At 41.4% G+C, this 14556-nt stretch overlaps 1 protein-coding gene across 1 annotated transcript in view; it reads left to right on the forward strand.

Annotated features, from left to right (window-relative positions):
* The window catches only part of LOC124283321 (alkaline ceramidase 3-like), a 30868-nt gene extending 20196 nt beyond the window's left edge, over positions 1-10672 (forward strand). Inside the window, exons 6-11 of the mRNA XM_046719356.1 lie at positions 3812-3847; positions 5376-5431; positions 5776-5877; positions 7357-7461; positions 8412-8457; positions 9534-10672. Coding sequence (XP_046575312.1) covers positions 3812-3847; positions 5376-5431; positions 5776-5877; positions 7357-7461; positions 8412-8457; positions 9534-9584 — 396 coding nt within the window. The 3' untranslated portion in view covers positions 9585-10672. The remainder of the gene's footprint in view (positions 1-3811; positions 3848-5375; positions 5432-5775; positions 5878-7356; positions 7462-8411; positions 8458-9533) is intronic.
* Positions 10673-14556: the final 3884 nt, after the last annotated feature.

Consider the following 14556-nt stretch of genomic DNA (forward strand, 5'->3'; position numbering starts at 1 on the left):
TTCTAGGCAATCCTACTGGCTAGGCAATCTCACTGTGTAGGCATCCAGACTTTCTAGGCAACCCCACTGTCTCTAGGCGACTCCACTGTGCATCCCCACTGTCTAGGCAGCACCACTGTCTAGGCAGGCAACCCCACTGTCTAGGCAACCCCTCTTTCTAAGCATCCAGACTGTCTGGGCAAGCAACACTGTCTAGGCAACCCCACCCACTGTCTAGGCAAACCCACTACCTATTCATCCCCACTGTCTAGGCAGCACCACTGTCTAGGCAGGCAACCCCACTGTCTAGGCAACCCCTCTTTCTAAGCATCCAGACTGTCTGGGCAAGCAACCCCACTGTCTAGGCAACCCCACTTTCTAAGCATTCAGACTGTCTGGGCAGGCAGCCCCCACTGTCTAGGCATCCCCCACTACTGCATCCAGACTGTCTGGGCAGGCAACCCCACTGTCTAGGCAACCCCACTTTCTAAGCATGTCTAGGGCAACCCCACTGTCTAGGCAACCCCACTGTCTAAGCATCCAGACTGTCTGGGCAGGCAACCCCACTGTCTAGGCAACCCCACTTTCTAAGCATCCAGACTGTCTGGGCAAACCCCACTGTCTAGGCAACCCCCCCACTTTCTAAGCATCCACTGTCTAAGCAGAACAGACTGTCTGGGCAAGGCCCCCCAGCATCCAGACAAGGCAACCCACTGTCTAGGCATCCCCACTTTCTAAGGCATCCAGACTGTCTGGGCAGGCAACCCCACTGTCTAGGCAACCCCACTTTCTAAGCATCCAGACTGTCTGGGCAGGCAACCCCACTGTCTAGGCAACCCCACTTTCTAAGCATCCAGACTGTCTGGGCAGGCAACCCCACTGTCACTAGGCAACCCCACTTTCTAAGCATCCAGACTGTCTGGGGCAACTCCCCAGTCAGGCAACCCCACTGTCTAAGCATAGGCAGGCAACCCCTGTCTTTCTAAGCATCCAGACTGTCTGGGCAGGCAACCCCCCCCACTGTCTAGGCAACCCCACTTTCTAAGCATCCAGACTGTCTGGGCAGGCAACCCCACTGTCTAGGCAACCCCACTTTCTAAGCATCCAGACTGTCTGGGCAGGCAACCCCACTGTCTAGGCAACCCCACTTTCTAAGCATCCAGACTGTCTGGGCAGGCAAACCCCACTTTCTAGGCACCCCACTTTCTAAGCATCCTGGACTGTCTGGGCAACAACCCCACTGTCTAGGCAACCCCACTTTCTAAGCATCCAGACTGTCTGGGCAGGCAACCCCACTGTCTAGGCAACCCCACTTTCTAAGCATCCAGACTGTCTGGGCAGGCAGCCCCCACTGTCTAGGCAACCCCACTTTCTAAGCATCCAGACTGTCTGGGCAGGCAACCCCACTGTCTAGGCAACCCCACTGTCTAGGCATCCCCACTTTCTAAGCATCCAGACTGTCTGGGCAGGCAACCCCACTGTCTAGGCAACCCCACTTTCTAAGCATCCAGACTGTCTGGGCAGGCAACCCCACTGTCTAGGCAACCCCACTTTCTAAGCATCCAGACTGTCTGGGCAGGCAACCCCACTGTCTAGGCAACCCCACTTTCTAAGCATCCAGACTGTCTGGGCAGGCAACCCCACTGTCTAGGCAGGCCCCACTTTCTAAGCATCCAGACTGTCTGGGCAGGCAACCCCACTGTCTAGGCAACCCCACTTTCTAAGCATCCAGACTGTCTGGGCAGGCAACCCCACTGTCTAGGCAACCCCACTTTCTAAGCATCCAGACTGTCTGGGCAGGCAACCCCACTGTCTAGGCAACCCCACTTTCTAAGCATCCAGACTGTCTGGGCAGGCAACCCCACTGGCAGGGCAACCCCACTCCCACTGTCTAAGCATCCACTTTCTAAGCATCCAGACTGTCTGGGCAACCCCACTGTCTAGGCAACCCCACTTTCTAAGCATCCAGACTGTCTGGGCAGGCATCCCAGACTGTCTGTCTAGGCAACCCCACTTTCTAAGCATCCAGACTGTCTGGGCAGGCAACCCCACTGTCTAGGCAACCCCACTTTCTAAGCATCCAGACTGTCTGGGCAGGCAACCCCACTGTCTAGGCAACCCCACTTTCTAAGCATCCAGACTGTCTGGGCAGGCAACCCCACTGTCTAGGCAACCCCACTTTCTAAGCATCCAGACTGTCTGGGCAGGCAACCCCTTTCTACTGTCAGAGGCAAACCCCACTTTCTAAGCATCCAGACTGTCAACCCCACTTTCTAAGCATCCAGACTGTCTAGGCAACCCCACTGTCTAGGCAACCCCACTTTCTAAGCATCCAGACTGTCTGGGCAGGCAACCCCACTGTCTAGGCAACCCCACTTTCTAAGCATCCAGACTGTCTGGGCAGGCAACCCCACTGTCTAGGCAACCCCACTTTCTAAGCATCCAGACTGTCTGGGCAACCCCACTGTTCAACCCCACTGTCTAGCATCCAGACTGTCTGGGCAGGCAACCCCACTGTCTAGGCAACCCCACTTTCTAAGCATCCAGACTGTCTAGGCAACCCCACTTTCTAAGCATCCAGACTGTCTGGGCAACCCCACTGTCTAGGCAACTCCACTTTCTAAGTATTCAGACTGTCTGGGCAGGCAACCCCACTGTCTAGGCAACCCCACTTTCTAAGCATCCAGACTGTCTGGGCAGGCAACCCCACTGTCTAGGCAACCCCACTTTCTAAGCATCCAGACTGTCTGGGCAGGCAACCCCACTGTCTAGGCAACCCCACTTTCTAAGCATCCAGACTGTCTGGGCAGGCAATCCCACTGTCTAGGTATCCCGCATACCACATAGATGTCTCGACATCCTGTACAGAAAGTTTTGAATCATGTCAGCGTACACAGCTGGTACAAGTTAACTGGACATTGATTGAACCGAGAATGCATTTTCGTGTGTGCTGATAAGTTTAGCGCTCAACAGATTATTGATTTTTCTTGCTGTGAAAGAAAAAAGATGAAAGGTATATTTGAAAATAACCACATTTAGTACACAGGTTGAGCAGCCCTGTTAAGAGATACTGCAGATACTGAAGTGCAATACACTGGGTGATATTAAATGTTTATCTGGTATACAAATACCAATATGTCAATTATTCAGTGCCTTATGTCAGAGGATACTCAGGTTTAGAGAGAGCAGTGTTATCCAAACTTTTATCATGGTTTATTGATTTAGTAACTATTTCTTTTTCTTTTGAAAAAATAGTAAATCTTTGAATCTTACATCTGTCCTAATGTATGATATATTTGGGATTACACTTTGTTTATAAAGTACAGATTCTAGTACTTTTGCTGAGTTGAATCCCATCCGGGATTCGAACCCTCAGAGTCAGGCACCCAATCGCCAGCACACAAAGTCAGCCGCCTAACTCGCTCAGCCACTGCGGCTGTCGGATGGGACTAAACCCAACAAAAGTGCTAGAATCTGTACTTTACTAAGAAAGTGTAATCCAAAATATAACATACGTTACATTTGACCACTTTCTAAATGGCAGTGTGTATTCATTACTTCTGTCCTATTTGTCATAGAACTGGGTCCTTAATCAGATTAGGGTTGAGGGAAAGATTCTAAATTCGATGTTAATATCTTGATAATGAAAGCGTTTCTTTTGGTCAGAGAATAACTTTGGTATTTATTTGAATATACCTTAAACTCATGAACAATGCTAATAATGAATTGCAATGAACTGTTTTTATTATCTTTGTCACGTATATTTTAGTCAAATTTGTATTTTGAACATGTAAACAAAAATATTTAAACTTGACGTTTTCTTCCCTTGTAGGTGTACCTGGTCAACAAGAATCCTGTGTTCCATGAGGTGAGTGTGTATGTGGGTATGTGTTATTATACTTGTCTACTGGGCATTTATTCCCCAAGTAACAACTATTTGTATTTTTGGTGTTTATGTTGCCTTGTACTTACTTTCATCATGGAACTTTTAAGGTATTTAGAGATTGTGTATCCATTCAGTCACTTCAGGGTTGTACAACTGTTTCAACATTGTACTACTTGTATAACAGTTCCATCACTTTAGGGTTGTATAACTGTTTCAGCATTGTACTACAGTAGAACACGGATATAACGAACTCCATAACATGCCCGTGCCTTTTTCTTTTATATTTTCATTTTTATGTAATCAGGCTTTCCGTTCGTTAACATGACACAACAACGGGAAATACTTCCGTTTTCGAAGCTTCGTATGAATTACATGCGAGGCGAATCGTGTGGTGTCTGGTAATGGTTCGACAGCTCTGGAACATCAACAATATCACTGTACCCTCGCCGAGAGTATTTTCACAGTTGTAAAAAGTGATTTTATTGGATAAAGATTGGTTTCTAATGACGCTTTTTCGCCACAGTCTGCTATAAGGATCGTGATTGGTCAAAATCAGACACGTGACCTAAGGCAGCCAATCATACTACGGCAATGGATACCGTCCTCGTCAACGAAAACGGTTGTTGAATGGGTTAAACACGATATGTTTGTTTTGTTAATTAATTAATGACCATCAATCAATGTTGATTCACCGCCAACAAGATTGATGTATACTGTACTGCTAAGTGGCTGAGCTGACACTGAGTGAGTTCGCTAATCACGTCGTTAATTGGGTCTTGGGGTAGTAAATCAGTTCGCTATAGCCGTTAATTCGCTACTCAGGAGTTCGTTATTCACGTATAATTTTAATGATATTATAAAGGACTGTTGACGGGACTTTTAAATTTGTTCGCTATATCCGTTTGTACGCTATATCCGTGTTCGCTATAACCATGTTCTACTGTACTTGTATAACAGTTCCATCACTTTAGGGTTGTATAACTGTTTCAACATTGTACTACTTGTATAACAGTTCCATCACTTTAGGGTTGTATAACTGTTTCAGCATTGTACTACTTGTACAGTTCGATCACTTTAGGGTTGTGTAACTGTTTCAGCATTGTAGTGTTGTATAAGAGTTCCATCACTTTAGGGTTGTATAACTGTTTCAGCATTGTAGTGTTGTATAAGAGTTCCATCACTTTAGGGTTGTATAACTGTTTCAGCATTGTAGTGTTGTATAACAGTTCCATCACTTTAGGGTTGTATAACTGTTTCAGCATTGTAGTGTTGTATAAGAGTTCCATCACTTTAGGGTTGTATAACTGTTTCAGCATTGTAGTGTTGTATAACAGTTCCATCACTTTAGGGTTGTATAAGTGTTTCAGCATTGTAGTGTTGTATAACAGTTCCATCACTGTGAAGATGTTAAATGGATATGCATTCAGAAGGACTTTCCAAATCTCACTGATAATTGCAATTTGAAAGACTATTTTCCCAAAGACTATTTTAGTTTCTATGACTATTTCAGGTTGCTTACGGGTTGATGGTATTCTCCATCCTTGCATGTGCCGTCAGAACCATGTTGTAAGTACAGAGTTTAATACCCCGACATTATCTAACTAGTAGTTCAAGCATTCTCTTGTCACATGTTTTAATGCCTACATGGGTGCAAGGTGTTCAGTCCACTGCTGGTGTCTCCTGCTGTGAGGATGAAATATTGCTGAAAGCAGTGTAAGAATTGTAATTCCTTACTTTCTCATGACGTCATTATTGTGTCAAGGAAATGTGTCTCATTATATACAGGACAGTGATCATACACATCATGCCATGTTATAAAAACAATTACAATTTGTAATTGAGTCAGAGTTAACGAAATTTCAGTGTACATGCACAAGAGCAACATGTCATCATATCCATGTGTGTTTCAGGAAGTATGAACATTCCCTGACGCTGTTCCTGACGTCTACGGTGTCCTATGGCATTGGCTTCCTGTTGTGGAATGTGGACAACACTTTCTGTGGACATTTAAGGTAACAGTCAGGGGCTGCATGTTGTGACAGAACTCTTGGGATGACGAGATTCAATATATTTTTGTATGTTAATATGTACCCCACACACTACGACATTTATCTGATATGTGCCCCCTGCATACATGGTACTGGACAATTCAATGGCTATCTACAAGCAGGATTGCTGGGCTATACAAGCTATATACCAGTACATTATGACCTCTCAGCACCCCAATCTGGTCAAATGTACTGGTGTCTTAAATGAAAATTGATATGAATTGAATAAGTGTGATAACTTTCAGAATGCTGTCAACCAATGGCATCAGTTCCAAAGTAATCACAACTCAGTTCTGGATTCTGGACAGATCACTGAATTGTCTGGTTCAGATTATGAATTGTAAATCACTGTCTTGGAGCACAGGAAAATACATCCATCCCTAGGTAGTCGATACTTTGGTCAATTTGGGAACATTTCAGTGCAGATAAAGCACTGTAAAGTATACAGTCTATATAGGCATCAAAACTTGTACTTCATAACACTTTGCAGCATGACATCTCTTAAACAGTAAACACTTACCAGCATAGACTGTACAGTAGGGCTGCGCAATATAACCGGTTTACCGGTATTTACCGGTTCAGACATGAAAACGATACGTATTGCGATGCGCTGATCGAAAACCGGTATTTTGACTTGCATTCGGAAAACTTCGTAACACTCGGAAATCTTCGGATATTTCCTTCTTTCATTTGTGCCAAATATTATTCACATTTTTATTTTTAATCATGAATAAAAGTTGTTATTAAAGCTTAATGAAGCATAGTGATTTTGCTGTGTATTTGCTCTATTAATCAAGCATTACCTCGATTATAAGTAGTTTTTACTTACGCAATATATTGCAATACATATCGCAATACATGCTTTTGCATTGCAATATGAAAATTCTCTGCAATACCCAACCCTACTGTACAGTTTATGAAATCGTGCAATCTGCTTCGAATGTCAGTGGGGAGTTAATCCGCAGGGTGTAGTTCATGGAACTTGTATTTGCATCTGTTCTATGGTTTATTTAGCTCTTGTGCCTGTACCTTATCAGAATTTTAACATACAGTACTGAGCAACTGAGGGCGCAGTTGTCTCCCCTTTGCTCTCATTACAATGTGTTTGTAGCCTGTATTAAAAGTACATATAGCATGAATACTGATGCATGTTTTTTTTAATTATAGTAACAAATAGTTTATCTTGGTATTAGTAAGACCAATAGTAATGTTTGGCTTAACTACATCACTGGTCTTCCTTGTTGTGTACATCAGCAGCGCAGCATGTTTACTGATGGTACCTAGCACAACAGACAAAATATTTGAGTAAATGTTTCAAAAGACTATGATTTTGTTACATATAGTCTGCTTTTTTGCTTTTAATAACGTGACCCCTTGATGGCTCGTTGACATTGAGCAGACTTGGGCCATGAGAATGTTCTAGGTGTCTTTTGCTCATTGCAGGTATGCCAGGAAGAATGTCCTAGGTGTAGCTGGGCCAGTGACTGAGCTACATGCGTGGTGGCACGTACTGGCTGGTTTTGGAACCTATCTCTCCTTTCTCTTTGTGTAAGTATTTCCACATCAAGAAAATATCAGTAACATACAGACCATGCTTATATCAAGAATTAGAAACTGTAAATATTCAAATATTCTACTGTGATATAATTCAGTGTATATAACAGCTCCATCACTGTAGATTCTGTAGGGACAACTGTTGTATGACTTTACAGACAAGTTGTTAATGTATTTATTCCAAACAATCCTTCTTTCTTAAAACTGTTACCGATATCTTTCTGGAATACTTTGATTCAAAAGTCAGTCAGTTTGATTGTCAACTTTAGTAAGACTAATTGTGAACCACTGTAAGTCTCATTGTCAACTTTAGTAAGACTAATTGTGAACTGCTGTAAGTCTCATTGTCAACTTTAGTAAGACTAATTGTGAACCACTGTAAGTCTCATTGTCAACTTTAGTAAGACTAATTGTGAACCACTGTAAGTCTCATTGTCAACTTTAGTAAGACTAATTGTGAACCACTGTAAGTCTCATTGTCAACTTTAGTAAGACTAATTGTGAACCACTGTAAGTCTCATTGTCAACTTTAGTAAGACTAATTGTGAACCACTGTAAGTCTCATTGTCAACTTTAGTAAGACTAATTGTGAGTAAGTCTCATTGTCAACTTTAGTAAGACTAATAGTGAACCACTGTAAGTCTCATTGTCAACTTTAGTAAGACTAATTGTGAACCACTGTAAGTCTCATTGTCAACTTTAGTAAGACTAATTGTGAACCACTGTAAGTCTCATTGTCAACTTTAGTAAGACTAATTGTGAACCACTGTAAGTCTCATTGTCAACTTTAGTAAGACTAATTGTGAACCACTGTAAGTCTCATTGTCAACTTTAGTAGCACTAATTGTGAACCACTGTAAGTCTCATTGTCAACTTTAGTAAGACTAATTGTGAACCACTGTATGTGTAGTTGGTTTCATGCTGGCAGTGTTGTTATCTTCCAGAACTCATACTCGCTATCTGTACTTGAAGAAACACCCCAAGATTAAGGTGAGTAATATGAAGATAGTCTGATCCTTGTGAACATGACCCCCAGGGTCAGGGGCTATATTATCTGATCATTGTACATAAACATCAGTCTCTTTGTAGTGAGTGACTTCAAGAGAGCTTTGAGCTGGAAACTTTTATTGTGATAGAATTTGTAATGCATTTCTGTCTGTGATGCGTTTTGCCTCAAATCTGTTTGTGTTTTCAACTTTCATAGAATTATGAGTGCAAGAGCTTCTGGTGAAATCATGTGATCTCATGTGGATCATGCATCAGTACTTCCGTCTTTACTAATCAATGAATTAATGAAATGTTATGTGCTTATAAGAGATGTATCATCCACAATACCTTGTGCAATTCAGTATGTGTTCAGGCTGCTGTATTCAGCAGGATTGATGACTGTAGTTATCTCCCTTTGTATATTAGGCTACTGCTTCACATTTCTGCTTCTATGGAGACATTTGAATTTCCCAATACATCTGCAGTACTGTAAAAATGTTTCACTGGTTTTATTGGCAGATAGTTTGGCTGCCACAGCTGAAAGATTTCACTGATTACTGCAATAGCTGTGTAGCGGTTCCCAGGTCTCAGTGCTGGCTGATTAGTATGGGAAAAAACATTTGATTTTCTCAGTCAGATGAGAGTCAAAGGGAGGCTGGCACATTTTATGCAAAAAAATATTGATTTTTTTCAAAGAAATAAGTTGTCCTTTTCATTTACCACCCAGATAAATCATGTGATGGACACATGTTCGGAATAAAATGTAATCTTTTTCTAACTGTCCAGCTTTTATTTTCCCTGATATTTTCATATGTTTTAAAGCATTAGTTGAAAAAAACCCTATCCTGTCTCTAAAATACACCCTCCCAAAATAAATAAATGTCAAATCTTCACTGTCCCCAACCCAGCCAGAAGTTATACGTTGTCGGTCCTATGTGGTTAATTACCCTGAGCACAAAAGATAAGTGTGCATATGATAACATTATCATGATTATATGCACAGTTTCTTTTGGTTCCTTTTGGTGACTATACGTAGTCAGTGTTATAAATCTCTAGCTTGATGATGGTCTGTGTTTCAGTTTCTGTACGGCATTGCACCCTATGTGACTGTGAATCACGTCAGAAGATGACACCGCAGTTGACCACGCCCCTCCGACCTACAGCCCCCCAATCACCTGCGACACACATGCAGGAATATCCTCAACTCACAGTTCATTTCATTCCATCTACATCCAGCAGTTGTTCTCACAACGGCATTTACATAGCTACCTGTTATTTTGAGGCCAAATCTCTATGATATTTTAATGCCTTGTGAAAACAGGCAATTGATTTTCTTCATCACAAAGGTATTTTTATGATTTTCATATGTCTGGATGGTATTATTGACCATTGTGTTAGTGAAAATAATGCCTTGTGGCTTGAGCATAACACAAAGTCCCATGGGCTCATGTCAGATTCCTGGTTGCTAGGATACAAATGTACAGTTGGTGACAGCAGTATATGGCTGAAGTCTGACTGATAGTTGCTAGGATACAGCTATATTGTCATTGACAGCAGTATATGGCTGAAGTCTGACTGTTGGTTTAGGATACAGCTGTACTATTGGTAACTGCAGTATGAAGCTCTGTCGGACTGCCGGTTGCTAGGATACAGCTGTATTGTCATTGACAGTAGTATATGGCTCAAGTATGACTGTGATTTGCTGGGATACAGCTGTACTTGTGGTCACAGCAATATATGGCTCAAATCTGACTGTTGGTTGCTAGGATACAGACATATTATCATTGACAGCAGTATATGGTTCAAGTCTGACTGTTGGTTGCTAGGATACAGTTGTATTGTTGGTGACACCAGTATATGGCTCAAGTCTAACTGTTGGTTGCTAGGATACAGCTGTATTGCTGGTGACAGCAGTATATGGCTCATGTCTGACTGTTGGTTGCTAGGATACAGCTGTATTGTTGGTGACAGCAGTAAACTGACTGCAGTATGTAGCTCAAATCTGAGGGATTGTTGCTCAGATATGACTGTGATGTTGCTGACCAGTGCAATTTAATGAGATATTTCACTTGTTAATATTGTCCAATTATCTTGGACTAAAACTTTTAAAGTGTTGTTACTGTATGTGTTATGTCAGGACATATTAACTGTTGTCATATGGAAATAATCATGTGTTCCTTAACATCTTTTGAATAGTATAACATAACTAGTGATTGTAAAGCTTTGAGTAGTATAACATAACTAGTGATTGTAAAGCTTTGAGTAGTATAACATAACTAGTGATTGTAAAGCTTGAAAGACATAAGAAATAGATTTGAACCATGTAGTCGCAGGATTTGCAATACATTTGAAACCTGTTTTCACAATGACATTGTTGCCAGATACTGTTGATGTCTTTTTAATGAAGGATTCCTGAGATCTATTTTTCTACATTTTCTCTTTAAATATTGGCCATTGATTGGTTTAAATTGCGGATTCTTCAGCTCTTCTATCAGCTTGACTCTCCAACACACTTGGAACAATTTAAAGGCAGCACCTTTTTGATGAAATTTCATGAGAAAACATACATGTTCCCCTTGATTATAAAGGACAGTTGTAATACATAAGTAAACTGTCACCAGCATTTGTTTTAATCTTCAGACATCCAATAATATTTTTCAAGTTCATAAATTGGGACCTGTGAAGATCCAGGTTAGAATTGATCATACTTGTTGTAAAAGGCGACTGACGGGGGCGTTTGGTCAGGCTCGCTGACTTGGTTGACACATGTCATCATATCCACATGTCTTTACGTTGATAGATGCTCATGCTGTTGATCACTGGATTGTCTGGTCCAGACTCAATTTATTTACAGACTGTCGCCATATAGCTGGAATATTGCTGTGTGCAGCGTAAAACTAAACTCACTCATTAATTGGGGTCACCATGTTATTGAGGAGTAATCAGGCCAGACAGCAAAGGTTTTACAACGTATCATGTTAGTCAGTGTTAACACCGCTCTACAGTTTGTCTGCTAGGCCATGAAGATATTCTGGATTGTTGCATTATTGCCAAAAACTTCATCTTCCAGAGGCAGATGTGTCCACTAACCAATATCTGCAGATCTAGTTTAAACCCTGTCCTTTTCATGCCTCATAGTTGACTATCATACACATTGCCTGTCCAGTCAGAGAGTGTTCTCAAAATCAACATTTGTGTTCTGAAAATGCATTCGATGCAATTACCACAACCATCATTTTTTGACTTGCTATGGAATTATTTAAAAAATTAAGCTAAGACAAATATTTTCAAGGTGGTCCAAAGCAATTAGACAAACTGCACTGTTTTTTTTTAATTTAAACAAGTGGTTGTTTGTTTCCGTGACTGAGATACAGTGCTTTTTTCAGACTACTCCCTGCTGAGAGTTTCCTGTAACTGTGTCGTCTTGCCTCATCTGTATGCCTCTGTTGTTGAAGGAGTAAAATATGGCAGTAATAAGCATCTTTACTGTACTGACATTTTGTATGTCTGTCACAGATGAAATCTCAAATTGTTTTGTTTTGCTAATTGACCAGGTTGTCTTGCTGTGATAATCATCTTTGTTTTGTCACTCGAATTAATGGCATCGGTGAAAATGAAAAGTAAGACTCATTGAAATGGCAGCTGTAGAGTCAAGGGTTTTGAACTAAAAATGGTTGTATTGTATTGTTGATAGTGGTAATCATCTCTATGATGCCATTCGAGATAAAAACAGTGATCTGATTGGATGTCATGTTTTTATGACAGGGGACACAACTTGCATGCTATAAGGTGTGGCGCCAGGAAAGAAAAGTTGGCATGAAATGGCAAGGGTAGAGACAAAGCTTATGAAAAACTGACTAGTTTCTATCATATCTTTGATCATTTTAGATCTGTTGTTAATTAGAAATGACCTGTTGAACTAGTTCTGAGACAGTATTAATTATTTCTCCAGTTAATGTGCATGATAGTTTTATTAGCATTGCATATTTCAACGAATCCTATAACCTGCTACTTTGTGAGTCTGTTGTTGTTTAACATCTATGTCAGCTTTAACCCTATATTTTGTCAATGTGAAATTTCGATCTCTCTGTTCTCCACTGCCTTTTGTTCTCATAATGCCCAGTACATTACTGAAGGTCCGGGTTAGAATATTGGCCTTCAGTAACCCATGCTTGTCGTACGAGGCGACTAACGGCATCGGGTGGTCAGGCTCGCTGACTTGGTTGACACATGTCATCTGTTCCCAATCGCGCAGATCGATGCTCATGCTGTTGATCACTGGATTGTCTGGTCCAGACTCGATTATTTACAGACCACTGCCATATAGCTGGAATAAAACTCAACTCACTCACTCACTCACTCACTCAGTACATTACTTCCACAGGTAGTGCCTAGTGGTTGAAGCAAAGTCACACAGGACACGTTCCATCTCTCATAATGTACATGTCATCTATATGGTCTTGTCAGTGATTACATGCCTCCCAGAGACACTTACAAACTACATGAAATAATTTGAAAAATCAATACATTTTTAATGAAGATTTTAAGTATTTTCTTTCCTTCATCTATGTCTATGTACTGAAACTCACTTGACCTGTGTTGTGACCCCATTAACAAGAATGAGTCCAATATTTTGCAAGGGGTGATAGGTATGTGATGGCCGGTGTATATGTTGAACTGCTCCTGTTGCTTGACAGTGCTATAGGTGCACGACATAGTAGATAATCATAACACTATGGTTACCTATAAAGTTTATTTACTTGAGCAGCTACCAGTTTATGGGTTACCTCCATGTCCAGTGGTTAGAGCATCTGTTTGGATAACAGGAGGTCAGTGGTTTAGTCCTTCATACCAAAACACTTAGAGAGGTGGTACTTTATATTATTACCCACGCGGTCAACGTATGGGTAGTTGCATACTAATCTCGTACGTCACACGAGTGTCGTATCGCGTTGACCTGTGTCGTAACGACTTGACCTGAGATTCTAACGATTTGATTGGATAACCGATGACCTCTCAATTAGGTCACATTATGACGTAACTATTTTTTCTTTCATAACAAACACGTGAATTCATTCATTCTACAACTTAAATGCATTGTGGAATGTCATCATGCCGTGTGTCGCTGTTTAATTGTGGTCGAACTGAGACATTATATCCGTCGGCGTAAGCGCAATGTTTCCACCAGTAATGTTAGCCGAATGTAGCAACTGCAAACCAAGAAACGGGGTGCTACGGAGTAGTTTACTGTAGGAGGGCTGTACGATTGACATGAATTGTGATTTACCAAGGCAGTGACGCCATTACAGTGTGACATCATGCAAATATTGTACTACAGTACAAAACTCTGCCGCAACCTCTTTATGAAACCGGTTTCGGTTTGAAACCAAAATATTAACAAAACTACGCTATTTTGTCAGTTTAATGCATGTAAGACGTGGGTAATAAATAAAATACCACACTCGGTCTCATTACATACGAATTATACGAAACTCGGACCTTCCTATGTTATCTGACCTCGCTTTCGCTTGGTCAGATACCATAGGAAGGACACGAGTTTCGTATAATTCGTATGTAATGAGACCTCGTGTAGTATTCTCTATTTACCCTGCCTTGTCATTAAGGGGATAAAACAAGGACTTGACCAAGTCTGTATACTATTTATAAGTGGGATGTCCATGTGAAAGTGGGACACCTCGGTTGGCTAGAACTATAAAGCTTGCATTAGTCCAGATTAGTACAAAAATAAGTGCAATAATATCTAAACAGGATGTTTAACCCATGCCAATGTCTTCTGTGTATGTCAGCAGTGGCTGTGGCCTGAGACAGATGTCGTGTTTGTGTTTAACCCATGCCAATGTCTTCTGAGTATGTCAGCAGTGACTGTGGCCTGAGACCGATGTCGTGTTTGTGCAGGAGTTGCTCAGTCGTCTATCATAATGTCAGGTACACAGCTTGCAGCTCCACACATGCCCAAATGACAAACTACCTGTTACATTGGATTAGCCGCAGCTTGTTGTGCACCTGCTTTTGACAAATGTGTCTTGGAGCAACACATCTCTCTACCTGTACTGACCCATACCTGTTAACGATTGTTACCTA

Source organism: Haliotis rubra, unplaced genomic scaffold (genome assembly GCF_003918875.1).
Source record: "Haliotis rubra isolate DU_JTF1 unplaced genomic scaffold, ASM391887v1 Scf313, whole genome shotgun sequence".
Classification (NCBI taxonomy): Eukaryota; Metazoa; Mollusca; class Gastropoda; order Lepetellida; family Haliotidae; genus Haliotis; species Haliotis rubra.